At 45.8% G+C, this 26,260-nt stretch overlaps 2 protein-coding genes across 3 annotated transcripts; both read left to right on the top strand.

The window, feature by feature from the left end:
• Positions 1-76: 76 nt before the first annotated feature.
• Positions 77-19,791, top strand: llgl2 (LLGL scribble cell polarity complex component 2). Of its 2 annotated transcripts, XM_037463814.2 has the most exons (27): positions 78-390; positions 5,585-5,714; positions 6,794-6,891; positions 7,798-7,879; positions 8,221-8,336; positions 8,907-9,065; positions 10,066-10,228; positions 10,313-10,445; positions 10,565-10,619; positions 10,801-10,955; positions 11,043-11,254; positions 11,654-11,721; positions 11,804-11,957; positions 12,628-12,732; positions 13,387-13,482; positions 13,569-13,765; positions 14,240-14,387; positions 14,503-14,650; positions 15,054-15,170; positions 15,259-15,425; positions 15,782-16,046; positions 16,251-16,401; positions 16,487-16,515; positions 16,706-16,753; positions 17,289-17,331; positions 18,011-18,070; positions 18,158-19,791. In XM_037463814.2, exons 2-26 carry the CDS (start codon positions 5,640-5,642, stop codon positions 18,048-18,050), a joined length of 3,024 nt encoding a protein of 1,007 aa, XP_037319711.2. In that variant the 5' UTR covers positions 78-390; positions 5,585-5,639; the 3' UTR covers positions 18,051-18,070; positions 18,158-19,791. The 2 variants fall into 2 exon arrangements, with proteins under 2 accessions (XP_037319712.2, XP_037319711.2); XM_037463815.2 differs by lacking the exon at positions 16,706-16,753 and having other exon boundaries at positions 77-390.
• A 1,693-nt stretch (positions 19,792-21,484) lies between these two features.
• Positions 21,485-25,106, top strand: LOC134107903 (caldesmon). The gene is made up of 3 exons (XM_062560239.1): positions 21,485-24,499; positions 24,624-24,800; positions 25,077-25,106. Exons 1-3 carry the CDS (start codon positions 22,160-22,162, stop codon positions 25,104-25,106), a joined length of 2,547 nt encoding a protein of 848 aa, XP_062416223.1. The 5' UTR covers positions 21,485-22,159.
• The last annotated feature ends 1,154 nt before the right edge of the window (positions 25,107-26,260 follow it).

The raw sequence follows: 26,260 nt of genomic DNA on the forward strand, positions 1-26,260 counted from the left end.
ATGCGGAAGCGGGTCAAGGTGGGCGGGGGAGGATCTCTGGGTGGGAGATTAACGATGTGCTATTGAACGCATCACCAGGGAGGAGTTAGCCAAACAGTGAAGTTTAGCCTAGCAGGAAACAGACGTTACCACCGCGACAGAGGAGAAGGAAGGAGCGCCAGTCGCCCTTTTACACATTCAACTGGAGCTAAATCTTGATATTTCCTCGGGAAATAGTGTCGCTTGGGTTCCGGGATTGACATTACTCACTTGTGGCGCGGTAACATTTTTTTCCCACTACTTTGAGGATAGAGCTTTAGCCAAGTTAAGGGAACCGACGCTGGCCGGGCGGAATCTTCTCCAGCAGTCTGAACTGTGGACATCCTCCGAGCCACGGCTGTTCCCAATCAGGTGAGTTCGGAGCTCGTGCCAACAGGTGCTTGCTTGATTGTCAGTACGCTGAGGATTGAGCTCGCGCGAACGACTTCATTGTTTCTGTCCAGCGCCTGAACGGCTCCAACTCGAGCTAACTAAAGTCGCTAGGTTAGCACGACGCGATTCTCCTGTTTGCTGAGTGGCTAGCTGGCTAACTCCTTCTACCCCACACGTACATTAAACGGCTTAACACTAAGTGCTAGCGTCACATGCGGTGACACACTCGTGCGCACGTTTTTGAAGACTTTGATTGGGCCACACAACTTTCATTATATTGCATGTTAAACTTTTAGGCATTGGTTTTAAGTCCGCGCTGCCTTACACCTCTGTCTCACACGCGTATAGGGTCATAACACACCATAACATTTACGTTTGTACAGCTTGTGGTTTGCTTGATGCATTTCTTCCATGTATCGCATTGATATTGATACTGAAAGACTTGAAAATCTCGTCTGTCGTGTTTTTATAGAAAAAAGGATCTGTCTACAACGACACATTGAATGGGCATTTTCTAGTTTACCGCACTGTGAGGTGGCTTTTTGGATCAAATATCGTATTCCGGTTCGCAAACGATCGACCAGCTTCTCAATTAAACTTCCACCAGCCGAGGAAGGCGTCAGCACACAACCATGGCAACCTGACACCGGCGATTTGTGTGTTGTTAGCGGTTTAAAGGCTGCAAGGTGTACGCGGGAGTCTCACGGTGCTGCAGGTGAGCGGTGGGATGCAGGTTGCATAATTATGGAAACGTAGACGCTCAGCAAGGCGTGTCTCCCCAGCAGGTATGTCAGCAAGCGCCTTTGAGTCAACGGTCTGGTTTCGTGTGTGTGTGTGTGTGTGTGTGTGTGTGTGTGTGTGTGTGTGTGTGTGTGTGTGTGTGTGTGTGTGTGTGTGTGTGTGTGTGTGTGTGTGTGTGTGTGTGTGTGTGTGTGTGTGTGTGTGTGTGTGTGTGTGTGTGTGTGTGTGTGTGTGTGTGTGTGTGTGTGAGATTGCGTTTCACCGGTTTGGCTAGTTTCTGTTCAATTCACAACCACTCCAATATGAAGCATAAACACAGCATTTACTCGTATTGTGCCCAGTCCCAACTCTGTCAAACTAAGCTCATGTGTCACCTGCACGCTGTGTAAATGCGCTGTGTGCATGCAGACTCAGTCCTCCTGTCTCTTTAAATGCTAGTATCGAGCTATGGTTAACTTTGACAGACAAAAAGTTCCACAAGTCCCACAATCTGGACAGGATACAGCTTGAAGGACAACAACTGTCCTTGCCACCCCACCTGCATGGGCACAGGACTGGTCCAAACAGAGAGGCTTTGTTCTCAGTCGCTATTACACCTGCATGGTAAAGTCCACCAGCAGCTATTGTGGAGGCTGCATGAATGGCCGCTCCCAAATCAGAGGGGGGGGGGGGGGGGGGGGGGTTATTGTGCTGTATCGGAAGGTACATTTACCTGCTCCCACCTCACAAACCGAGGGAAGCACTGTCAAAAAGTCATAGCTGGTTTGTTAACTTCAGAGTGCTGGGCTGAAGACACCTCGTGCTGTGTTTGGAACGCTTAACCTGATTCGTCTTTGCACCTCCATTATCTGGCAGGAAAATAATCCTGTTTTTCTTTGGCTTGCTAATGGGACTGCACATGAAGCAGAAATGCTGCAGACGGTTCCCATCACACCTTCTCTGTACGACAGGTCTCATGAAAAAGATGTTTAGTCTCAACAGGACTCACCTGGTCAAATAAAGGCTTAATATATTCCAGGACATAACTCATTGGGAGAATATAGTTGTGTATAAAATTCCGTCAAGGTCTGCACACAGTAAAGTAAACCATCGGATAGAAGATGTTACTTAAATTCGTTGTCATGGGTTCAATATGTCTGGCGGCAAATTCTATTTCTCACCAAACATTGGTTTTCTCGGCGGGGAGGGGGGGGCGTTAAACTATGAATGGGGGGGGGAAGAAGAGTATTCAAATGTTTTCCTCATGTTTCAACACTCATTAACCGAGACACCCCCTGATCCGTAATACCAGTGTCACCTCTAATTCCTCTGTCTGTTAAGTCCCTGTCAATGAGTGAATCACAGTAATATATATATATACACACACACACATATCTGTCTCTCCCTGGTTCTGATTACAGGAAGGAGGCAGTGAGTGGGTGGGAGATACAATATCCTACCAGCCACGCCCGGCGCTGACAACATCTTCTATCTGCTTTGTTAGGGACAGTGGAAGGAAGCGCCCCTTGTAACGTCCTACCCCAGCTTGTCTGCCGCATTCTTCTGCCCCACACACACGGGAAAATGGTGTTGTAGTGTCTATACCACAGCTTCTTCTAACAGCTGCTGATTGCAGGCTGTTAGAAGAATGTTTTGGTTTTCCAGACATTTCCTGGTTTCTCCGAGGTGCTATGCTAGCTATTCCATTGACAGTCTTGGTCCATGCCTCCTTGAGGTTGTTATCGTCGTGTCCAGGCATGTTGATGCACATTTCTTTCGCTTCCAGTTTGACTCCCTTCTCGATGGCCCGGTTGAAATGCTGGGAATTTGACATCCCTGAACTGAGGGGAACCAGAGATAAACCAATTTAACAGGACATGTGCGATAGTTTATTGGGCGACTTATTCAAAGCAGACGGAGCTGCTGAATGTGACTTGTGCGAGTCAATAAGCCAGTTTAATTTGCTTTCAAAGGTAAATGGAGTGCGTCACCTCATCCTGTTGAGTGATGAGCTCACCGCAGATCAAACAACGTGATGAAAGGCGCAGCGATTGCCAGTTTTTCAACACAAGCTCATTTCTTCCTTGTTGGCAAGTTGAATTCCTGTGAATGTCCATATCGGACCGTTAGACCCCGGCACGGTGCTGTCCTCTGCTGAAACTGGCTCATCTGGATCAGAGTATCTCTCTTCTGACCCACCATTGTTCTTCTGATTAACCTGAAACTACCAGGTCACATTAACAACCAGATTCAATGCAAATTAGTGTGTAATGTTAAACATTCTATCAATACAGCTGAATATCAATACCAAGAAAGACTCATAGTTTAGAATGGTGGAAAAACAAGATTAGCGTCTGTGGGACCGAAGAAATTATTATTTAAAGTTATTTTAAAATCCCCCCCCCCCCACTGGTGATAAAACACACGCTTTTTGAAAAGTCAACTTGGTCAGATAAAAATAGTTATTTTGCGATTAATTTTACTACACAAACATTTTCATTTAACAAAAGAAATCAATCTTTAAAAAGAACATGTACCACAGACTCTTCCCTGAGTCTCAGTAGCCCATAAAGTGTCATTAATAGCTAAATTAATTGGGACAAAAAAAAAATTCTCCAAACGAGGTCCCACTATGGTGATCCATTTTCTTATTCCCATATTATTATTACATTATTATTATCATTACATTATTAATGTCACCAGAAATTTTCTTTTGACTAAGCCAATGAACAGAAGTAGAAACTAAAAATATATATGAGAGACTTGATTGTGATGTTGGTTTTCCAGGGTTGGCCTTTTGATGAGTAGCTGGTGCAGGAATAACACCCCGGATGCCTTTTTAATGATGGGCAATTTGTGCTGTGATGTCTGGCACTTACTTGAAAAGCTGCAATTAATAAGGTGGTAGAGAAACCGGGGGAGGGGGGGGTTTAGGAGGTCTATCGACTGCAGAGGGAGGACCCTCACATGTTTTGTAGCCTCTGACTATTAGCTGTTTGACTCCTGCTGCTTTCCCATCCTGCATGTTGGATTTTGTCATTTTACATTTTGCCCATTTTCACTGTTTAGTGGGTGGGTGAGGAGCGTGGTCGTCTTCCAATCAGAGGGTTGGCGGTTCAATCCCAGGCTCTGCTAACCTGCATGACGATGTGTCCTTGGGCAAGACACTTAACCCCAGCATTGCTCTGGTAGCTGTGACTAGTTCAATTCAATTCAATTCATTTTATTTTGTATAGCCCAAAATCGCAAATTACAAATTTGCCTCAGAGGGCTTTACAGTCTGTACACATGCAACATCCTCTGTCCCGAAACCCTCACATCGGCACAGGAAAAACTCCCCAAAATATGAAAAAAACCCTTCAATGGGGAAAAAAGGGAAGAAACCTTAGGGAGAACGTCAGAGGAGGGATCCCTCTCCCGGGATGGACAGACTGCAATGGATGTCATGTGTACAGAATCAACAATGTAAAAGATGTACAATACATTCAATTTCTCTAACTGAAATGATACAAGTAATTGCAAGACTAGTGTGTGAATGTTAGTTACCACAGTTATGAATGGGTGAATGATGTCATGTAGTGTTAAAGCGCTTTGAGTGGTCGGAAGACTAGAAAAGTGCTGACCATTTACATGTGAAGGTACCATTACTTTTGGTAATTGGAATTGTCGGGACAGTTTATGGCTTTGAGCTCTCTTTTCTGCTCCACTGCTTCTCCTAGGACCAATATATACACACACACACACACATCCCTACTGTCTACAAGGACTCCAAGCCTGCCACAACAAGCATGTTAATTGTTGATCCATCTAAAGTCGCTAACAGTGTTTAATTGTCTGCTGTGTTGTTGCAGTACTCACTGCCTGAGCACTCTAAATGTCCTTAGCGTTCCAAGAAAACATTTATTTCATTCTTTGTGTGTGTGTGTGTGTGTGTCTGTCCTTTCTTACTTGACTGACTCCATCTCAAGAATTTTATTCCCCCATCTTTTTTATCCAGTTGAGGCTTCATAGATCTTGGAGGCAAGGCTGGCTCAAATGACTTGTGAAAAATAGAAAAACTGTTTTAATGCGCACAATCTGAGGCTCAAAAGTGACATTTCTATTGTAAATTCTGAAAAAACCCCATCCTCCACTCTGAGGGGCTGCTGAATATTTTGGATGGTCTTTTGTGGCTGCATGCTTCTGTGGTAACAGTGACACACATTCTCAGAACACTTTATTTTTTTTATTGTGACAGTCTTTTTCCGAGTGGAGGCTGGCTTGGCTGCAGTGTCGTTGTTGTTTGAACTATCTTTTTAGCAGCAAAGTTTTTGTCATTTATGCAGTGGACAGTGTTTCACACATCTGGCCTCCACACTACCCTTTTTAGATTTACTATCTCAGTATCTAGATTGAACTAGGAAGAGAACATGTTACAAAAGGTAGACCCTCACCACCTCTTTCCTTCCTGCAGCGTGCGTCAGTGGGCCCCTCAGGCCCCTCAGGCTCCCCGCTGGTGCTGAGACAGGATGAAGAGGTTCAGGCGACATGGCCAGGAGTCCCAGAGGGAACGACTCAAACAGGAGCTCTTCCAGTTCAACAAGGCAAGTACTAAGATATGTAAAGCATGGCTTAATACAGGGTTTATAAAGCAAGGCACCTCAACACCAAGAAGCATCTGAGGATTTATGGGCCAATCCCAAACTTTGACCCTTGACCCCTCAGGGTCGCCTAGTTAATAGTTGGGTGTGAGTCTGTGAGGGCTTTAAAAGGTGTGAATAGGACATGGAAAGCACTTTGCTGCCACATGTTGTATTACCATGACAATGTCAAAAAGACTTATATTTCCACATGTTTTTTTACCCTCTGATTCAAACGTCTTTCCTCGTTTACAGGTAAAATCTCGTTTTTAGAGTTTATCTCTAAGTCTCGTCACAAGTCCTATTGGTGGTTTGGGGTTAATTATTACCATCCTGTGGTTTGTGCATTTGCACTGCATAGCTGCACGGCCTTATCAGCGTCCAAATGGAATTTGCCAAATGTTACCTAATGTTAGCCATAGCTTTTCAAGCTACAGTTTAGTCCTTTTAGTGTGTACACCTACCTTCTAAATAAACCTAAAGCAATTGTGGGCGAACTAGCTAATTTCCTCCTTTGTAAATTATATGCTTTTGAATGATGATTCACAGAAGAATATGCTACAAAAACAGAACAAACACGGCAAATCTAAACCATTCAATGTGTCATGTCTATCTGCTCTACAGTCCCCATTTAGAAAAGAGAAGTCCATTAAGCTGGGCTGCGAGATGCAGAGAGATCCAGATTCATAGTTTCCGAGTGTATGTTTATTTAAAAAGCAGAACCTATAGATGATACACAAGTCAATTTTTGTCACATCTGTTTATAAACCTTATTTTGTGCACTTGTGAGTTTTATTGTTCATCTCTACCTGAATAATTATTTATATGCGTAATGGTTTTGATCATTTTCATTTGGGCTTTAGTTGTGGAGCACTTTGTAAATGGTAATGAGGTATATTGTTATAAATGAAAAATTCAGAAGCCATTAGTTTAAATAACCTGTGATGTATTGCGGTATGGTTAGCGAGGCCATGTGGAATCTAGTGTAAAGAACACCGCACCCCATAACCCCCCCCCCCTTGTCTGCCCTCTCCACTCTTCAGACGGTGGAGCACGGATTCCCCCACCAGCCCAGCGCTCTGGGCTACAGTCCCTCCCTGCAGCTGCTGGCCATCGGCACCCGCTCCGGGGCCATCAAACTGTATCCAACCCTGTGTGTGTGAGAGCCCGTGTGTGTGTGTGAGAATTGCTGCCTGCTTGGAATCTGTCAGGTTTGAACTTGAGGCAGGTTGTGCAGTAATGAACGGCTTTGACGCTGCTAAATCCTCCATGTGTGCGGCCACATGGGTCACTAGTTCAGGTGCTTTTCCTTTTTCTCACGCTGTGGGGTCGGTGTGGCCACGGCAACGCCGCACAATTCCGCTCATTGATGGTGCAGCGGAGCCAGTCGGCTCCCTCTCACACAGGCAGGGACACAGCGGTTCTGATGCCCTCTCTTTGGGCGAGCCAGTTCACACAATGCAGCACACTGTGCCCCGATACAACGTTCCAGAGGGCACAGGTGAAATCTTAGAATGATGATGATGGTTGTGAAGTGGCGGATGCTTTGGTCTGCGTGTCAAAGAACACAGCAGCCACTGTTGTTTGACACGCAGCACACAAACCCTTAGATGAAGTGTTGTGATTCCCTCCGTGTGTCTCTACACTGTTTCAGCAAACATCTCCGCGCACAAGGGTTGTATGAGGGGAAATATCAAATGGTTCCTTGTGAGGGGTTTGGACCAACACTGCGCCCAGGATTTCCTTTCACTGAGTTATCTGGCATTTTGATTATAACGCCTCGTTGACATTGGCCAATAAAAATTGGTTTAAGCCATCGTGTTGTTCTTTTCTTTGTTAATGAACCTCAGTTGAACACGGATAGATTCCATCAAGCGTCGTTAGCTGTTAGCCATCAAATTTAGCACCATTAATGTTGGAATATGAAAGAAGCCTTTCACACAATTTTGGATCACATCCCTGGTCAGGTTGTGCACTTATTTAATAATGTATGCCAAAACAATTCCATAATGTTATCATAGTCTGTGTGGCCTTGACCAGCGGTCAGATATGGAGCTCCGGGTGTGGAGTTCATGGGTCTACATGATGAGAATGCTGCCGTGACCCAGGTGCACTTCCTCCCCCAACAGGTACGGTGAAAGACACTAATCCGTAGTACTTCTGCCTCTTAAAGGTACTGTGAGGAACTTGGAACCAGTTACGGAACACTCTGCAATACTGATGCCCTTATATGACTGTGGGACCATCAAAGGCCAGCAGGGTTTTGGTTTAGACCGGAACCACGAGTGTGCAGTCTGTCAGAACCGCTGCAGGAGAAGTAGAGTTTGGTCCACAGGGACTGCTTAGATGAAAAGTTCCTCGCAGTAGCTTGAATTTAGGGGACTTTGTAAGGAAGTATTTTGTTAACAGTTTTACTGCCTTTGATGAATAGCTTTTTGGACAGTACTCATTGATTGTAGCTGATGTTCAGGTCGAACTGGTGACCCTGCTGGATGACAACAGTCTGCACATGTGGACTTTAAAAGCTCACAAGGGACTCTCTGAACTTCTGGAGATAGGACGCTTCACTCTCACTGGACCACCTGGGTAACTCACACACTCACACCTACATACAGAATCTTTCCCCCCTCCCCCTTTTTTTTTGTGCTAGTTGTTGGCTCTAGTTGTGGTAGCTGGGTGTGTAGTTTGTGCCCCCTCTCCCCACAAATGATTCTCATCCTAAGGTGGTTCGCAGGTGTCGGGGTGGAGCTTACTTATCAAACACCAAGCGACATGGCTGGTTTATTTCCTCTGTATTCTTGAATTTTGTTTTTGTCCAAAAGGAACTTTATATAGACCCACTGGGATAAAATCTTTAAATAGTTCCTGCCATTTTTTTGGACCATACGTTTCAAACTAATTCTGACCCAGCTTCTTAATGTGAGGGCTTTAAGCATTTTATTTATTTTATATCATGGTAAACAGTTTCTGAGGATTGGACAAAATAAAATCTCGGGCTGTGAGTAGTTATAACTAAAATAAATTGTTAAAGTAATAACTGCATTTTCCCATTTTACAGACCAGATGATTGAGACAATAACTGTAGATCAGCTACAGCCTAAACTACAACAGATAGTCATTCCCCAAAGTGACCTCCGCGCCCTCTCCTCCTCTTAGAGCCCTTCCCAGTGTGACCAGAGTGACGGCGGTGCTGGCTCACTCCTCAGGTGAGCTGCTACTTCTGGGGACAGAAGGAGGACACGTCTTCATAGTGGAAGTCCCCGGGTTCAGAGAGCTGGAGGAGAGGAACATCAGTCTGGACCAAGTGGCCAGCAGGTGGGCAAACTTGCACGCGTATCGCTCAGAGCTCGGATCCAACGTGGAGAAGGAGAAATGTCTGCACACTGTCCTCGGTTGCGTTAAATAGTGCACAAATCCACGCGTTATGAAACTTGTGTTGCAGATTAGACAGAGCAGAAACCTCATGTGTATTAGACTAAGTACAAAACCGACTTGGGAACGTGATTTTCTTTTTGTCGGATGTTGCAGGCAACCGCAATGTAAACCATAAAGTAAACATTTGACTTGCAACAAGTCAGGTCAAGGTTTTTTGTTATGCACTAGTGGCACACACCGTCAAACAGATGAGCAATTGCTCTAATCACTAATAGTGAATGGCACCCAGGTAAGCTGAGGGGTCTGGGAATGTGGAAATAATAGCCCCCGGTCTGAGCTGCGTGGGAGCCATTAGTGTGAAGCTGAGTGAGGGTTGCAAAATACTGGGATTATTCAAACTTTCCAAGAGATTATACAGAGAATAACGGAAATAAACTCGAAATTTGGGGGCAGACTTTACAAATGGATTAGGTCATGAATGTTATTTTTACATTTTATTAGGGAGTAAAACTTTATTCTTCCATTTGCTCTCTAGTGGGACGGAACTCCCCCGTGCGCAAAGATTACTAGATAATTGGAAAAATTACTTTCTTGGGTGGGCGGGGCAACACTGGATTGCTAGAATACTGTTTTGATTGGAGATGGTGGCGCATGGAGTAGCATGATGCGCTGTGAGCCGCAGGGTTGGTGGTTTAAATCTCGGCTGCTCCATGTGACATGTCAAAGTGTCCCTGAGCAAGACACCTAACCCCTAATTGCTCCCCGGGCAACGCATGTGTTATAATGCAATGCAAGTCGCTTTGGATATAAGCATCACATAAATTATATGTAATGATTTTAAAATGAATGGTTGTAAATATTGTGTACACGTGTGTAGAATCGGTTTGGTTCCTGCTCCGTCCACAGCAGTAAATTATCCCCTCTGTCCCATCTCCTCCAGTGTGCCGGACGACTACGCTTGCCGCAGGAATCTGGAACACGTGGAGGCCCTGCAGGAGAATCCGGTCAACCCCAGCCAGGTCGTTATTGGCTATGGGCGAGGTCTCATGGTCGTATGGGATCTGAAGAAACAGCGTGCCATTCAGCACATCCCCGGCACACAGGTAAGTGCTGGGCAGCTCAGTGCAAGGCCCTGACACCTGTACAGAATAAACTGTAAACCTTTGTACTTTTCAATGTTGCCATAGCAACTGGAGAGCGTGTGGTGGACAGAGGACGGAGGCTACCTTCTCAGTTCGCACAATGATGGTAGTTACTGTCGATGGATGGTGGGCAGCAAGGATATGGACGAGGAAGATGTGAAATCCAACATTCCTTATGGTGAGAGTTGAGAGGCATCCACTGCTCATTTTTTATATCCTTACTGCATTAAACACTTTAACTTCTTTTCTGGAGGCTGATGATGACCTGTTTTTTTTTTTTTTTTTTAATCCCTGTAGGACATTTCCCCTGCAAGGCAATTTCTAAAATAGTTCAGTTACCTACAGAAGAAGAGTGAGTCCTTCAGTCATTTACTCAGTGAAAGGATAAAGTGCTAATGTTTAACTGTTTCCCAGATTTTACAAGACCTATTGTTACACATTAATCTCTGTGCAAACTGAACTTGTAGTTGAACTGTGTGTGTGTGTGTGTGTGTGTGTGTGTGTGTGTGTGTGTGTGTGTGTGCGTGCACTAGGCCTCCATTCCTGCTGTTCAGCGGTGGTATGCCCAGGGCCAGCTATGGGGACAGACACTGCATCACAGTGATCCACGGAAAAACACATGTGGCTCTGGACTTTACCTCCAGGATCATCGACTTCTTTGCCATCAGAAGCGGACCAGAGCACACAGGCAAGCAACACACACACACAAAAAAATTAATACTCATGCACTGCGAAATAACGCCTCATCTATCTACTGCTCCTGTCTGGACTGCAGGAGACCCCAGTGCGCTGGTGGTCCTGGTAGAGGAGGAGCTGGTAGTGATCGACCTGCAGACGGAGGGCTGGCCAGTCATTCAGACGCCGTACCTGGTTCCCCTCCACAGCTCTGCCATCACATGCTCCCACCATGTCTCCGCCATCCCCCTCAAGCTGTGGGAGCGTATCCTCGCTGCGGGAAACGTGCAGAGCACGCACTTCTCCAAAAAGGTACGCCCGAGCAGAAGTTACCTCTTCAAAAAGCTAAATGTGGATCTTGGATTAAATCTAAGAAAATGTAATTGATTTAGTCATTAATAGTTTATTTGCCTTCCCTTTGTATTTCTAGTTTCTTTTGTCAGATCAGTAGATGTATATATTATAAATCAAAAGGTGCAAGATAATGTTGTCATATATTTATTCTTAAGATAAATATTTCAATAAAATAACGCAGAATAACGGCGTGTTCACCAACATAAGTCCACAACAGTATGTTGGTACCTCAGTTCATCATGTATGGTATGGTATGCTGCGTCCCGAACATGGACACATTCCTTCATCTCTGTTTGGACAAGATGGCATTAGGTTGGTATTATTGTTAAACTTTTCATTTCCCCTCTCTCATTGCAGCCATGGCCAATAACAGGAGGACAGAACCTGGCCCCAGACGCTCCTCAGAGAGACCTGCTGCTCACTGGGTCAGTGCTCAACCCTGGACAGATCTATTGGAACGTCTCTGACAAATTTCCCAATATCCTGTTCATGTGTGCGTTTGTGTAGGCATGAGGATGGGACGGTGCGATTCTGGGACGCATCCGGAGTCTGTCTGTATCCTTTATATAAGCTGAGTACAGCTGGAGTGTTCCACACAGACGCCGACCCCAATGACAACATGAACCAAGGCACCGAAGGAGAGTGGCCCCCCTTCAGAAAGGTGTGTTTGTGTGTCTGACGAGCACTTCCTGCTGTTGAAGAAACTTTAAACTACAGTTCTTAAGGTCACAAATTAATTTTGTTGATGTGGAAAGATGCAAGTTTACTCTCGCACTAATATTATTCATCTTTATGAGCAATCCATCAACTGTAGCCATAAATGTTTGGTATTTATTGGTGCAAACCTTGCATAAATAAACACTAAAACACTTTTACCAATAAACACTGGTAAAAGGGCTATATTTATATATATATATAAGTTAAATGTATACCAGAACAATGCTGCTTGTAAATTATGAACTGAATTGTAGCAGCATTAAAAACATGCTATTTCAAAACTAAGTTGTACGCAAACATTTATTTTGTTTTCATTTTCTTCATTATTTTCCATAAGAAAAAAATCCCACAGTAATGCGTGACTCTGACTTGGTCTGTGGGATTACTGTCCGCCAGGATTGTTTAGTTAATAAAACGTTTGGTGTTTAATGGAGAGTCTGAAACTACTAAGCCGGATGTCATCAAGCGATTGGTAATGATAAGCCTTGGGTTCAAACTGCAGGTTGAGTTTTTGGCTCAGAGTTGAATCATGGGAAGTGGTAGGGTGGTTTTCGGAGCTTGACTCGTAGTAAGAGCTTGAACTCAGCTCATGATGCTTCAACGTTTTCTTTTAGGTGGGCTGTTTTGACCCCTACAGTGACGACCCACGGCTCGGTGTGCAGAAGATCCACCTTTGCAAATACAGTGGTTACCTGACAGCAGCTGGCACAGCTGGACAGGTGAGAATAATTGATAAGTGTCCCTTCCTAAAGATGCGTGCATACAGGCAGACACGGACATCGTACTGGTAAAGCACGATCGCAGATCGCTGCACCAAAGTAAGTGCTCCAAGGGACGGAATGGTGGAACCTAACTATGACGTTACTGATTACCCTTCTGCTCACTCCTCCCTTTGTGTAAACCGCAGGCTGGGCAAACCATGGTAACGCCCCTCATCTTGGGTTCAGGCGCCATCCATGCCATAATCCCGCCCAAACCGTTTATTTGAAAGCCTGTGTTTGGTTTGTCTGCTTTTGGCAACTGTAGAAACATGCCTGACTCACTGTGTAGATATGAAGGGCTTATTCCAAGCTAAGAAAAACACAAATATTCTTAGTTTCGCTACTGCAGAAAGACCATTTAAAATGGACAATTTGCTAAACTGCAGTCAGTCAATGCAGCTAACAAGGCTAACTTGAGGAATCACTACATGTTTTTAAGTTGGACCAATAGAAGGCTATGAAGTATCAACTCTAATTACAATTATTATACACATATACAAATCATAAATGAATGAAAATAAATGAAGCATGAGCGCTCAGTTTGATGTACCATAGTACATAATGGAGCTGTGTTCTGCTCAGTCCCTCTGATTCCAGCCCTTGTCTCCCCAGATTCTGGTGCTGGAGCTGAATGACGAGGCGGCAGAGCAGAAGGTGGAGGCTAAAGTTGTGGATTTGCTGCAGGGCCAAGAGGGCTTCCGCTGGAAGGTACTGACTTCATCTTTCGAATGCGTTTATCCATCACTCCCTGTTGAGTGGTCCAATCAACGTGTTTGGTGTTTTCTGTCGATCAGGGCCACACTCAGCTGGACGTGCGAGAGGAGCCGGTGCTGTTTCCCCCAGGCTTTCAGCCTTTCGCTCTGGTCCAGTGCCAGCCTCCCGCTGTGGTCACCGCCCTAACCCTGCACTCGGAGTGGAAGCTGGTAGCCTTTGGCACCAGCCACGGCTTCGGCCTTTATGACTACCAGCAGAAGAACAACGTCCTCGTCAAGTAAGCAAACGCAAAGGAAGAGCTTAGCTTCCCGCCTGTCTGGAGGTACCTTCACTTCATGTTCAAACACAACTCCAGTTTCAGTCACTGTAACGGGGACATAAAGACCAAAGTTACATGTCTTTTCCAAGCGCACCATGACATTCCGACTTAAGCAGCCGGTATCGAACCGCGGATCCAGTGATCGATGCCCCTGTTCCCCACTGAGCCACAGTTGCCCAACCTCACACAGAAACCCTGAACCTTTGTCCCACAAGGGAGGCTAAAATGGACAACGTACCAGATTCTTAATTTCAAAGAACATGAAGGTTGTTATTTGTACATCTTTTTTGAAGGTTCACGGATCACTGGTTCCACGAGAAGCTCACAACATTTTCAAGCAAAGTTGATAGTTGAAAGTCGGTCTGGTTTGTGGACAGTCAGGAGTACCATGAAGATCATGCATCTGTCACCTCTGTGTTCTCCCAATCGTAGGTGCACCCTGAACCCCAGTGACCAGCTAGCCATGGAGGGTCCTCTGTCCAGAGTGAAGAGCATCAAGAAGTCCCTGCGACAGTCCTTCAGGAGAATACGACGCAGCCGGGTCTCGCTAAGGAAACATCATGTCAACAATGCCGCCAAGGTCCGCTCTGTTCATTTTGCGTTCAGTACTGAGGCAGGAAGTAGACGCTTGATATGTCCTGCATTTCCATTCCTCATCACCCTCCATTCCTCATCACCCTCTTCTCTCCAATCAGCTCCACGAAGCCAATGCTCGCCTGGAGGCAGAGCTGGCAGAGATGGAGCTGGCTCCGGTCCAGAGGAAGATCGAGGCGCGGTCCTCGGACGACTCGTTCACCGGCCTCGTGCGGACTATCTACTTCGCAGACACCTTCCTCTCAGACAGTGAGTCTTTTAACTTGTATTCCCTCTACTGAGCACCAGGGGGCGACTCGTGTGGTCCTATAGAAGTCTATGAGAAAAGGACTCTCGATTGATTTCCCTCAGTAAACATTGTAAACATGAGTTTCTCTAGTTTCAAGTCTTCAATATAGCATGATGTTCATCAAATGAATGAATGAATTATGGTCCACTAATAGTCAAATGCAACATAAACAGATTAGCCGGTGTCTGTAGGTCACTCCTTTGCATTCCAAATATTCTAACTGGAAGAAAAATAGAGCGATGGCCATAAGCTTCAAACGGCAGTCTGCGTCATGATGACCACACCTACTTATTAAAGAGTGTGGTCACAATGTACATGCAGGGTACCTCCGGGTTTCTCATGCGTCTCCGCAATCTCCCGCAGGTTCACATAACACGCCGTCGCTATGGGCAGGGACCAATGGCGGCTGCGTGTTTGCATACATGCTCCGCCTTCCAGCGGCAGAGCGCAGAGCGGACGAACCAGTCACCGCACAGCCAGGTAAGAAACCACAATGCTTTTCAATCTTTTAAAAAGGGGTTTGTAAATTCTTTCCCCCCTCGTTCATGTTTGCGCTCTTTATTTCCAGCGAAGGAGATTCAGCTCATGCACCGGGCACCTGTTGTTGGCATCTTGGTGCTGGACGGCCATGGGGCTCCTCTCCCCGAGCCCCTTGAGGTGGCCCATGACCTGGCCCGCTCGCCCGACATGCAGGGCTCACACCATCTTGTGGTCATATCTGAGGAGCAGTTTAAGGTCAGGATTACACGCATACACACACACTCTGGAACCCTCTCCCACACGATGAACACTCATTCTCACCTGCTACGTACTCATCAGCAGATAGAACACCAATGTGGTGACGGAAGTACCAGTCAGTTTATTGACTCGCATTAACCCTACACTTGGGTTGTTCAGCATTGGAAGATTCTCTGAAAAATTGACTGAGGTGCTGAAGTACAATTTCTATTACGGCTTTACAAACTGTAAATGTTAAACATAATAAAATGTATTAATAACCTGCAGAGGCCTTGAATCTTGTCGATAAATCTAAATGAGGTCAAATTACTCGGGCATTAAGTAGTGCTCGGTTCTTGGTCTGACCTCCTCAGGTTTTCGGCCTGCCGAAGGTGAGCGCGAAGATGAAGCTGAAGCTGACGGCCATGGATGGCTCCCGGGTGCGGCGGGTGGGCGTGGCCTGGTTTGGCAGCAGCCGGTCGGAGGACTACGGCGAGAGCGGCCTGGTGGTCCTGACCAACCAGGGCGACGTCCACGTGGTGTCGCTGCCGACGGTCAAGATGCAGGTCCACTACCCCTGTGTCCGGCGAGAGGACGTCAGCGGCATCGCCTCCTGCGTCTTTACCAAGCACGGCCAGGGTAAAGAGCTACGAGGCGCTGTTAGACTGTTTTTCTGCCGTTAATTTGTTAAGTCAGAAGCTGATGTGTCTCATTAGAGACTTGTTACTCACTGAGGCTGTTGGGCCTGTATGTGATGAGAGTTTAAAAAAAAGCGGTTCTACCTTCTAATCTCCAAATGATTACGGCTCACTTTACAAACCGCGTGTCCTCCTCGTCCCTCAGGCTTCTACCTGATCTCTCCCTCTGAGTTTGAGCGCTTCTCTCTGTCCGCCCGGTGCCTGGTGGAGCCCCGCTGTCTGGTGGAGGTTCCTCATCACACAGACCCGTCCACCCAACGAAGGCCACTGCTCGATGGAGCTTCATCTGCTCAAAGGTATACATCTGGATTTTACTGATTGAAACGCTCTGTTCCTCTCTGTACCCATGAACTTATTTTTCTCTTTTTTTTGTCATTCTAGAATTACCAAACAGGAGAGCGAGGATGCAGGTAAAGTGTCTGCCTGGCTGTATGCAACAAAGGCCAGCGTCATTTTTCATCATGCATGTGCCCCGGGTTGAGGAAACACTCTATGAAGTGTTCCGGGCAATGTTTGTCTCTCTCAAACACACACACACACACACACTGTTTATGGCTGACTTTACTGACATGTCCTCTGCCTGCTGCCTGTGTGTTCCAGAAAGTGCAGCTAGACGTGTTATGGAGCATGCTTTGCTGAATGACGAGAGTGAGTACTGGGGAGACAGAACTATGATGCAGGAGACCCCTCGGTTACTGTGTTTGAGACGCGTCTGTAATGTCACCCAAAGACAACATTTGGATCCGTTTATATATTTTCCACAAAATGTATCCAGTTTCAAAATTCTTGTTTATTGGAGTCACAGGGATTTATACACAAGGAATTTTGGGCATGAATCAGAAAATACTGTCAACAAAGACACTAATTCTATCTGTCAATCTGAAACTCCCCCAGTTGCTAAACAAACGGCTAGATGTGAATGCGTTTGAAGGGAGCGCATGTGATTGGTAGATTGACTCTCCTGCATGGTCCATGAGCTGCTTCTCCTAACTGGTCTGTCAGCTTCCTGCTCCCAGCAGGCACTCCTCCATGACGTCAGTCAGCTGTGTTAACCCAACCTCATCCCAATGCATGATTCGAGTAACATGCCTTTTGAGCCCAATGACCCATATGTCACATGTCACTGACCCATGGGCGGTGTAGACGGCGCTGGTTATTTACCGTCCCGTTTTGTCATCCGCAGAAGTACTCCAGGAGATCCAGAAGTCACTAGAAGGAGATCACACGTAAGTATTGCCCATCGCCGAATGATGATAGCCATAACCCCAGGTTCACGTCTGGGGGGGGGGCGGCGGCACACGGCCATTTTCAAAATTCCTTCATGTTGCAGTACACGACCAAAGACCAGACGTATAACTGATTTACTAATGTCATCAAGTAAATCTGAGTGCATCTGCTCCGTACAAGACTTCTGGCTTTGCTTCGTGGCTGTGAGAAAGCAAGTAGACCACTCAAAAGCTGTGGAGATAACATGGGATGGGCTTTGAGAAGTATCAATCCTCAGCTCTTTTCCCCTCGAGTTCACCCCGCTAGCAAAGCAGTGACTGCCTGTCCTCCTCCAAAACGATCAGGTCTAAATATTCATGTGGCTACCATAGGATTTATTTTTGCTTTAAGACGCAAAGAGAATAGCAGACTGTTTCCTGTCTTTATTTTCTAATGGTCAAAGTGTGATCACTACCTATTAAGTCACAGGGGATTTAGTCGAATATAAAGTCGTTCATATTCCCAGTTGTTAATAGGACTGTCTGATGTCATCAATATTTTTTCGAAGACTGGGCCACCTGCTGGTATGGGGAGATAGTACATTAAGGCACCATCTACTTGTCTTAGTGAAGGCACCGTTGGTCTGACTGCCTTTTTCAAAGAGGTCATGCTGACGCAGCTACTGTGTGTTGGTCGCAGGTCGTTCCTGGAGAATAATGTGAAGAATGCCGTGGCTTGAGACATCCTCTGACACTTGAGGTGAGGCCCGTGGGGCAGCACACTTCTGCCCTTTTGGTTGTGGGAAGCGACCCTCTTTAACTGGCCTGGAATGCCTTGTCTCCCCAGAGTGACCTGACACGTGTGAAGCGCACCACAGTCCTGTAGCAGCACTCGCCTCCTGCTCAGCCAACGCAACCACTACTGCCCCCCCTCCCCAACCCTCCTCCCTCGCCTCAGTGACTGACCTCCCCACTCCAAGCTCCCACGAGACCCCCCCCCCCCCCCCACCCCACGTGGAGAGACAGTGGATGGCTCGCTCCCTGTGCAGATGGAGGGGCGACAGAGCAGACACCACCTGTGCCTAAAGACTGTACCCAATCAATCACAGCGGTCATCGCCAGCACACCCCGAGGCTACATGAAGCGCGCTCCTGACATGTGACCAAGATCAACGGCCGGATCGAACCAGCATCTCGGATCCGCCCCCCCATACTCCACAAAGCCTTCATCACCAGCGGCCTTCTCACGGGGCACCGGCTCGTCCAATCAGTGCGCTCTGTGCTGTGCAAACTCAGCGGCCTTCTTCTGCCCACATGGACACACTTCTGGAAGGAAGATTTGAATAATGTTGGTGAAGATATTTTATAGCTTGAATGCCACGTGATTTGTGCCTATTTTTAAAAATAATTTTATAAGACTAATACTGTGGAAGCCCATTTATACCGGGAAAAAGAAATAGCAGGAACATATTGTGATTTTAAAACTAATTGACGAATCAGTACTTTGAGATTATGGGCTTTATTCAAATAGAATAAAAATACTGAAGTAGTAAACTAACCTAAAAGTGATGATGCAACCTAAAAATAACTTGTATATTCAAACTAAAACACCCTAATCTCACTGATTCGTAATTCGGCTTTAGAAGTTAATATTTTTAGTTCTTAGTAAATCAAATACATCTTTATTACATTTGAATTACTATCACAATTTAGTCTAAAGTACTAAAATACATCTCCAATAATGTACTTGGACTTAAACTATATCTAAATCTTAGTAGTTGTTGTTTTACACACCATTTTTCATGTTTATTAACTTTACCTTGGTGTGTCAATAGCTTCTGTTGGCATGAATGGTTTTATTTTTGGGAATCCTTAATTGTCTTACCCTTGCAATTTTAACTTTTTTTTTTTTGTCTAAATGAACTTCCATAGTATTCAGATGAACCCTCATGTTGTCCATAATGCCCAAAAATTGGAGAAAAAAAGATACACAAGTTGTTTAATGTAACACATGCTGGTGTGAAAATGTTTTTATAAGTTTTCAGTCCTAAATGAATCCTTATGATTAATGGTGCACCTCTGTACACCACCCACTCCCGTCCACTCTATACTTTGTAAGCTGCCATGGTACTGTCTCACTACTGCGGAGCTCACAGTGCTGTACTATTAGGGGGAGGACAGCTTCCTATGGAGTTTGATTTTTAATTATTTTTTATGTAAACCATTTTTATATTCCAGCAATGAATTATGTAATTTAGGAATGTAACTGTAAGCTATTGTAGTGAAATGTTAATATATACAGTACGTATGTGACTCAGTCTGTACCTGTGGGCCTGTTGTAACTGGGGTTGGCTGCTATTTAGATCGTACAAGGAAATATTTTGGTACTGTGTCTCACAATCCTGGGTGTTTAGCATCAGCCTAGAATATATTTTTGTAGTGAACTGATTAAGAACCCTTTTTTTTTTTTTTTTTTTAACTTGACACTACAGTTTTCTTGTGGATGATTATTACATGTTTGTTTTTTTTCCCCCCAAGAAACCAATGAGTCTGTTTTTATTTTCACAGTACACTCTTATTCCACACAGTCCCTGTCTGCTGTAGCCTGGGAATCCTCTGTGTCTAATTGGCACTGAAGCCAGAAAGCACATTGAGATTCCGAGCCATTCATTTTGCCGCAACTGATCATATTCCAGAACGGTTCTTTTTCAATTTGTTTCCCTCTTAAAGCCCGGCTTCATCACCTCGGCCGGAGTATCTGCAGTGAGGTGGATCGGTTGTCATGCATGCACAGCCAAGAGTTTTGATCATCCGTTACAGAGCGAGGCGCTTTGTCCACTAATCGCCCCGAGCCGCGGTGGCTTCACTGTAACCCGAGCTCTCGAAGGACGCGGCTAACAGCCTCAGCTTTGTTCTCTGCTGACGCTGTTGTCATCTGGAACCTGAAGACATGTAATGGGGCCTGGGTGGGACTTGGGCATTGAGGCGGATGTGTTATGACGCTACCAGGTTAGCGGTTTGCTACCAGTTTGCTAAACTAAGCTCAGAATGTGCAAAGTTTGAATGATTCAAGACTCATTTATTGTCCAGTGGTAGAGCAGATAATATGGCTGACCTCTTCCCATTCCTTTGTGCACAGTGCACCTCCTCGTGTCCCCTCTTGATCTCAGCATGAAGTCTGATTTCATCAGTCGGCCTTCGGCGACGAAACATAGCAGCCAGTTTAGTGATGGTCTCGTGCTTCCTTTGCCCGTGTTGTCTGAAGCGCCCATAGTGTTCCATTCCAATTAAGCTAAATGTACTGACGGTACGGGCACGCATAGTGGTTGCCATAGAAACATTTCTCTTGCATAAGCTTAAATTGAATTGAACCTTAAGGATCCTTGTCCTGCCGCACAAAGAAGTAGTGACCACCAGGTTTTAATGTATTTATACTACTTCCATTTAACGGTAACCTACAGTCGATGGTTTGACCAACATGGCATGCCAACAGGATGCATCATGTAGTTAGTCCTTCTCAGGTTGTACATACAGGATTCTGAGCTTTAATAGAACACCACCAAATTGTTCTATATCGATATCATCCTTCACAATTAGTGAAAGGGTCGTGTTATCGGGAGCAGGAGTTGTGGAATATCACCCACCCACACCCACCCCCCCCACATTGCTGACCAGGGTTTATTGGTAAAGGGTTGATATTAAAATGTACAAAGTATTTTCTACATTTGTCTTTAATGCAAAAACCTCAAGTTCTCACAAGTATAGTGATGTCAGCACTTACACCTTTTTATTGTCCTATCTTTTGGAACATAAAGCCAATGATAAAATGAGACTTATTTTTGATACATTGCCCAAATAAAATGAAGGCCCACAAACCGATAGAGGAACAGGCAGAGTAATGAAGCCCTTCTCTTTCCCTCCCTACTCCATCACTACCTATTGTTGATCACTCCAAGCGGCACCTCTCACCTTTCCTCCCAAGCATTCACCAGCTGGCCACATGAACGCCAGCAGAGCCGTGTGACCAGGGCTGTATTATTCAGAGGGCAACTTGTGTCAGTGTGTGCACGCCGATGCGCGCCAGCTCCCCTTTTGTCAACGGGGGGGGGGGCATTGTGTGAATGCATGAACCACACGCAACCTGGGGGGGGGGGTAATGCATATTTTGCTTCGTGCCTTCCTGTGAAATGTTTGGTGGGTGGGATATTGGTGTGTATCGTTCCTTTCACTCCTCCTCGTGAGCATGGCTGTATGTTTGTATCACAACAGCTGTTGAGGACACGCCGGAGCACTTCGCAGCCCCCCAGACATCTGGGTTTCACCTGAGAAGCCTGGTAAGCTACATTACACTGAAATGAGCTGTCACTGCTTACCTCCCCCGGGGCGCACAGGCTATACAACTACATTTAGGTGGATCTGAAGATAGCCGAGGTTTAACCTGCCGATAATAGCTGTTGTCTACTCTTGAAAAGGAGAGTCGTTTTCCTTCAGCGTAGAAAAGATCTACTTTGTCCAGGGGTGCGTTGCTGCTCTGAAATGTAATAACAGATAGCAAACCAGGTCAGTGATGGTTAAACTGGGTCTGACCTGGGTGTCTTTGGCGTCAGAACAAGGATCAGGGACTTAAAGTGTGCAACCCGGTCTAGATGTTGAAAGGTTGAGTTAAGGAGCTGGTTTCACTGAGTTTGACAGACGTGTTACTCAACTTACAGTCTGCAATTGTTCATTTTATTGAGTGCGCGTCTATCAATGTACCAAACAATCCCAAACAAATAAAATAAAGCATAAAAAAAATATAAAGACAATTCATAAATCTTTCTTCGTTTTTTCAACACTGAAGAATTGATAGCATGTCACCGGTCAAGTCACAAGGTAAAACAAATGCCCCAAAGCAGAAGGCCAAAAAAGGTTTTCAACAGACAAATGTGACACAGAACGACCCTCAGTCTCCCTCCAAAGTGACTAATGGGAGACAAAAAAGAAGCCCGAGTTCACCAACGCTGGACAAAAGAAAGGTGGATGCAGTTAAGAGAAATATTCGGAATAAAGTGGATCAGAGTAAAGAAAAAGAAGCAAAAGAAGTGGGGAGCAAACTAGGAAACGGGAAAACTCGTAATGATAGAACACAACATCAACATGACAAACAGAGTAAGACCACCAAACTCAAGCCTCCACAAAAAGCAGCCCTGACTAAGCGTGGGAGGGTCACCAAGAAGCTCCCCACCCAGCCGGGAAACAAGAGAAGTGACAATGTGACAGAGGAGGAAGAATCAGCAAGCGACACGGGAAGCTCAGCAGAGGTGACTGTCGAGGAAACCAGCAACGACGAGAAAGAGGAGGAGCGGGGAAGTAATGAAGAGCCCTCTGAGTCACATGGGAGTGGGGAGAGCAGTGAGGGAGACGCTGAGGCCTCAGATGCAGAACCGATGGCAAACGAGGAATCGGACAAAGAGCTTTCAGAGGAAGCTAAATCAAGGAGGGAAGCCGACACGTCCGGCGAAGAGGAAGAGATGGAGGAGAAGGACGTTGAAGTATCTGAGGTGGTCGGCAGTGATGTGAGTGGAGACGAGGTGATCACTCAGGAGGACACACTTGAAAAGCCAACAGGTGGTAAAGCCTGGAGACGACGCGGGAAGACTTCACGTTCCTCGGAGCCTAGACAAGGATCGAAACAGAAGATGTTTAAAAAAACAAAGGCTGAAAAGCAGGAAGAGAAGGCAGAGAAAAAGAAAGCCAAGGCAGAGAAGCAGAGGTTAGAAAAGGAAGCCAAACAAAAAGCCAAGGAAGAAAAAAAGAACAGGAAAAAAACACAAAAAGAGGACCAACACAGTTCTGCGACAGAGGAGGTTAATCCAGCAAAAGACATCAAAGAGAAAGATGATCACGTAGAAGCTGATCCAGAGGTCGAAGACGAGGAGACTGAACCAACATTGACCAAAGCCTTCAAAGGCCAGAACCGGATTATGCTTCTCAAAGCCAAAGGTAAAGGCCTCAAAGCAAATCCGGAGGTGGAGGAGCCGCTGGTCGCTGGAGCTGGTCGGCCACAGAGTTTGCGCTTGGGGAAGGTGACGTCTCTCCAGCAGAAAGAAAATAAGGTGTTAGAAAAGCCTGACGAAGAGACAGAGACAGAGAGCGAGGCCACTACTGGGGGACCCGGCAAACCCAAGGAACGTTTGATAGGAAGGAAAAAAAGTGTATCCACTCTTCGCCGAGTTTCTGGTTGGATTCAAAAAAACATGCCCCATGGATTTAACATGAGAATGAAGCTTTCTGCTTGGACTAAAGCCATAGGAGTATCCCACTGGCTATCCTTTCGGACTATAAAGCAGAAGCAAGCCCCGAGGAAACCAGAAAAAAAGGGTAATATCTTCAAACATAGGATGGTTATGAGAGTGGCCAGTAAAACTAGCCTGGCCAGTAAGAAAAACAGGGGCCCCTCGGCAGACAAAATGGGTGAAGAGAATGTCAGCCTCAAAAGAAAGGCGGGAGAAGAAGGGGAAGACGTGGTCACAGCCGGAGAGAAAGAGGTAGAGGCCAAATACGCCGTGGTACTTCCCAGGATGAACAAACTGGGCAAGGCAAAGATGGTCGAGGTTCCCCATGCGGCTCCTGGACCTTCTACAGGACCAACAGGAGAACCCACCACATTGCAGCCAAAACCCCCTAAACCCGGTGCCAGGCTTGTGCTCCCTGTAAAACCAGATCTCAGCCTCCTGAAGTCCATCAATAAATCCTTGCCAGGGGGGCTAACAGCAGCTGCAGACCTGGCAGAGAGGAGCCCTGGGTCCAGTAGTAAACTGGAGGGATCGTCCGCCATTGGGGATGGAAAGAGGAAAGCTGCCCTCAAAAATCAAGATGGAGTCAGTGTGCTACACGCTGCAAGAGGGAAACTGAAAACTTCCCAGATCAACCTGACAAAGATGGCCTTGCCAGGGGCAACAGTAAGTGGCGGGGGGACTCGAGCCAATGGAGCAAACCCAGAGGGAGAGGCTACAACCGGGACACCCAGGTCCAACACTCAGCTCTTCCCAAAGGGGGAGGCAAGTGCTGCGACGTCAGGTGTCCGGTCCTTGTATGAAGAAGAGGCGGACAGAGAAGTGGCCCAGCTGATGGGTGAGGGGGGGATTTATACGATCCCCCAACCAGAGGTGCACTGGGCTTGTAACTCACGGATGACTGGAGACCCTCAGGTATGTGTAAAAAAAAACTGTAGAGAAATAACTCCAGGTGGAACGTGACGAAATATAGTTGGATGAGTGTGACCCAATGATTCTTCCAAGGTCAATCCCCTGTCTTTGCTGTGTGTGGGACCAGGACTGGCTGCGTGCAGAGAACCTGTTGCCCCACCAGACCGTGGAGAAGTTAACCAAGTGGACAGTATATGACGATGGGGGCCAGGCCAGCACCGTCCCTGCCCACAATGGCAGGGGCCCCTGGGAATCAGAGGACCCTACGCAGGAGATGCTGGAGAGTCGACTGGTCAGCACACAGGTATTGACACGTTATGTTACCAACACCATACTGACAATTGAACTATTCTGAGGCCGTGATTTAATGAAAAGCAAACTTGGTTCTAGCTTCACCCACCCCCAGAAACCACAGCATCGATTGCAGTTCATATTTGTTTACCACAAACAGGCTATGACATCCCTTTAAAGACATCATCTTTAGCTGGCTAGCAATGTGCGCATTGGTCAGACTTTGGCTAACCTTAGAACCAAATGGAAAATTCTTGATGCCCCAATTATTGCCCCCATGTCCTTTTAGCTCAAAACTTTCTTAATTTGGGAGATTTAAGTCTTTGGTTATTCCATGATAGAAACCCAATTCTGAGAATTTGCGTCTGTTCGTGCTTGTTTTCGATGAACTTCGATGTCACTCTGCTTTTGCTCTAAAAACATCCCTCACGTTTTAATTTAGTTATAGGTAATATAGGCAAAGACCAAAATATCTTCAACCTGTTTACAAGCGTTTACAATACCTTGAGCTTGGATGAATAACCTTTTGTTCCCCTCCATTTATGTTTCCACTATATTTGATTGATCAGGATGTTTTTGATATGCCGCACATTCATTTTTGAAGCAGGCTTATATTTGTAATATGTTTCATGGGTGCATTGGGTTATATTTCTTTCTCTTTGTTTTATGATCCACATCTTTTTGCCCCATTACATGTTTTTACTGCATTATGCTTCCAACACTTTCTTTATTGATTCTAAATTCTTTCTAGCATTTGATCTGACTCATTATTGCCATTTACTGCCATATATTTGGTCTTAAGGCAACAGTGTTCATTTGCCCACAAAGTCCTCTGATGAGGTTTGCTGAGTTAGACTACACAAACCGGTCTGGTTGGACTCTATTGATAGGCAGTCCCATACCGTATCAGTTGTCTTGGCTGATACAGATGTAATCATGATTGACCTCAATGCGAGCAGTGCCAGCAACACTTGTGAGTACCTGTAACTTACTATAGTGTTAGCTCCTCAGCAGCTTCCAACTAGTTCTGGGAACTCGTCTCCAATGCGGACAGTGAACAACGGGAATCAAAAAACAGAACCAGTGACAATGGATACGCCTGATGTTACATTTCTAGGAAGTCCCTGCATTGGAAGAGGCCACAGTTTTTGGAAACTGGAGATCCTGGTGGTGACCATTGACACAAAAAAAGCAAAATGGCCCATAGTCCAGGTAACAGAAAGACAATCTTGTCCGTCAGCTTCGGCCTGGCAATTAGCAGGGTAATTGTTATAGCATTCCAGCAGTGGTAAGCCTCAGTAAGCCTCAGTCAATCTTAATTCTCAAGTATTTTCTTACAAAAACCAAAGACACAAACATTACCTCCATTTCAGAAAGGTTGCACTATTGATGTCTACGATACGTCTAAGATTTGGAATATCAGCATATCTGTTCTACCTCATCTCTTCTAGCCGGCGTGCACACAAGACAATA

The sequence above is a fragment of the Pungitius pungitius genome, chromosome 21, assembly GCF_949316345.1.
Source record: "Pungitius pungitius chromosome 21, fPunPun2.1, whole genome shotgun sequence".
NCBI classification, from domain to species: Eukaryota; Metazoa; Chordata; class Actinopteri; order Perciformes; family Gasterosteidae; genus Pungitius; species Pungitius pungitius.

What these genes read in the sequence shown, in the direction of transcription:
- LOC134107903 (XM_062560239.1), top strand. Translation starts at nt 22,160, where the DNA reads ATGTCACCGGTCAAGTCACAAGGTAAAACAAATGCCCCAAAGCAGAAG. An exon ending in GGATGACTGGAGACCCTCAG is followed by an intron (nt 24,500 to 24,623) that starts GTATGTGTAAAA and finishes GTGTGGGACCAG; the next exon opens with GACTGGCTGCGTGCAGAGAA. An exon ending in GTCGACTGGTCAGCACACAG is followed by an intron (nt 24,801 to 25,076) that starts GTATTGACACGT and finishes ATGTCCTTTTAG; the next exon opens with CTCAAAACTTTCTTAATTTG.
- llgl2 (XM_037463814.2), top strand. Translation starts at nt 5,640, where the DNA reads ATGAAGAGGTTCAGGCGACATGGCCAGGAGTCCCAGAGGGAACGACTC. An exon ending in AGCACATCCCCGGCACACAG is followed by an intron (nt 10,229 to 10,312) that starts GTAAGTGCTGGG and finishes ATGTTGCCATAG; the next exon opens with CAACTGGAGAGCGTGTGGTG. An exon ending in GGAGCTTCATCTGCTCAAAG is followed by an intron (nt 16,402 to 16,486) that starts GTATACATCTGG and finishes TTGTCATTCTAG; the next exon opens with AATTACCAAACAGGAGAGCG.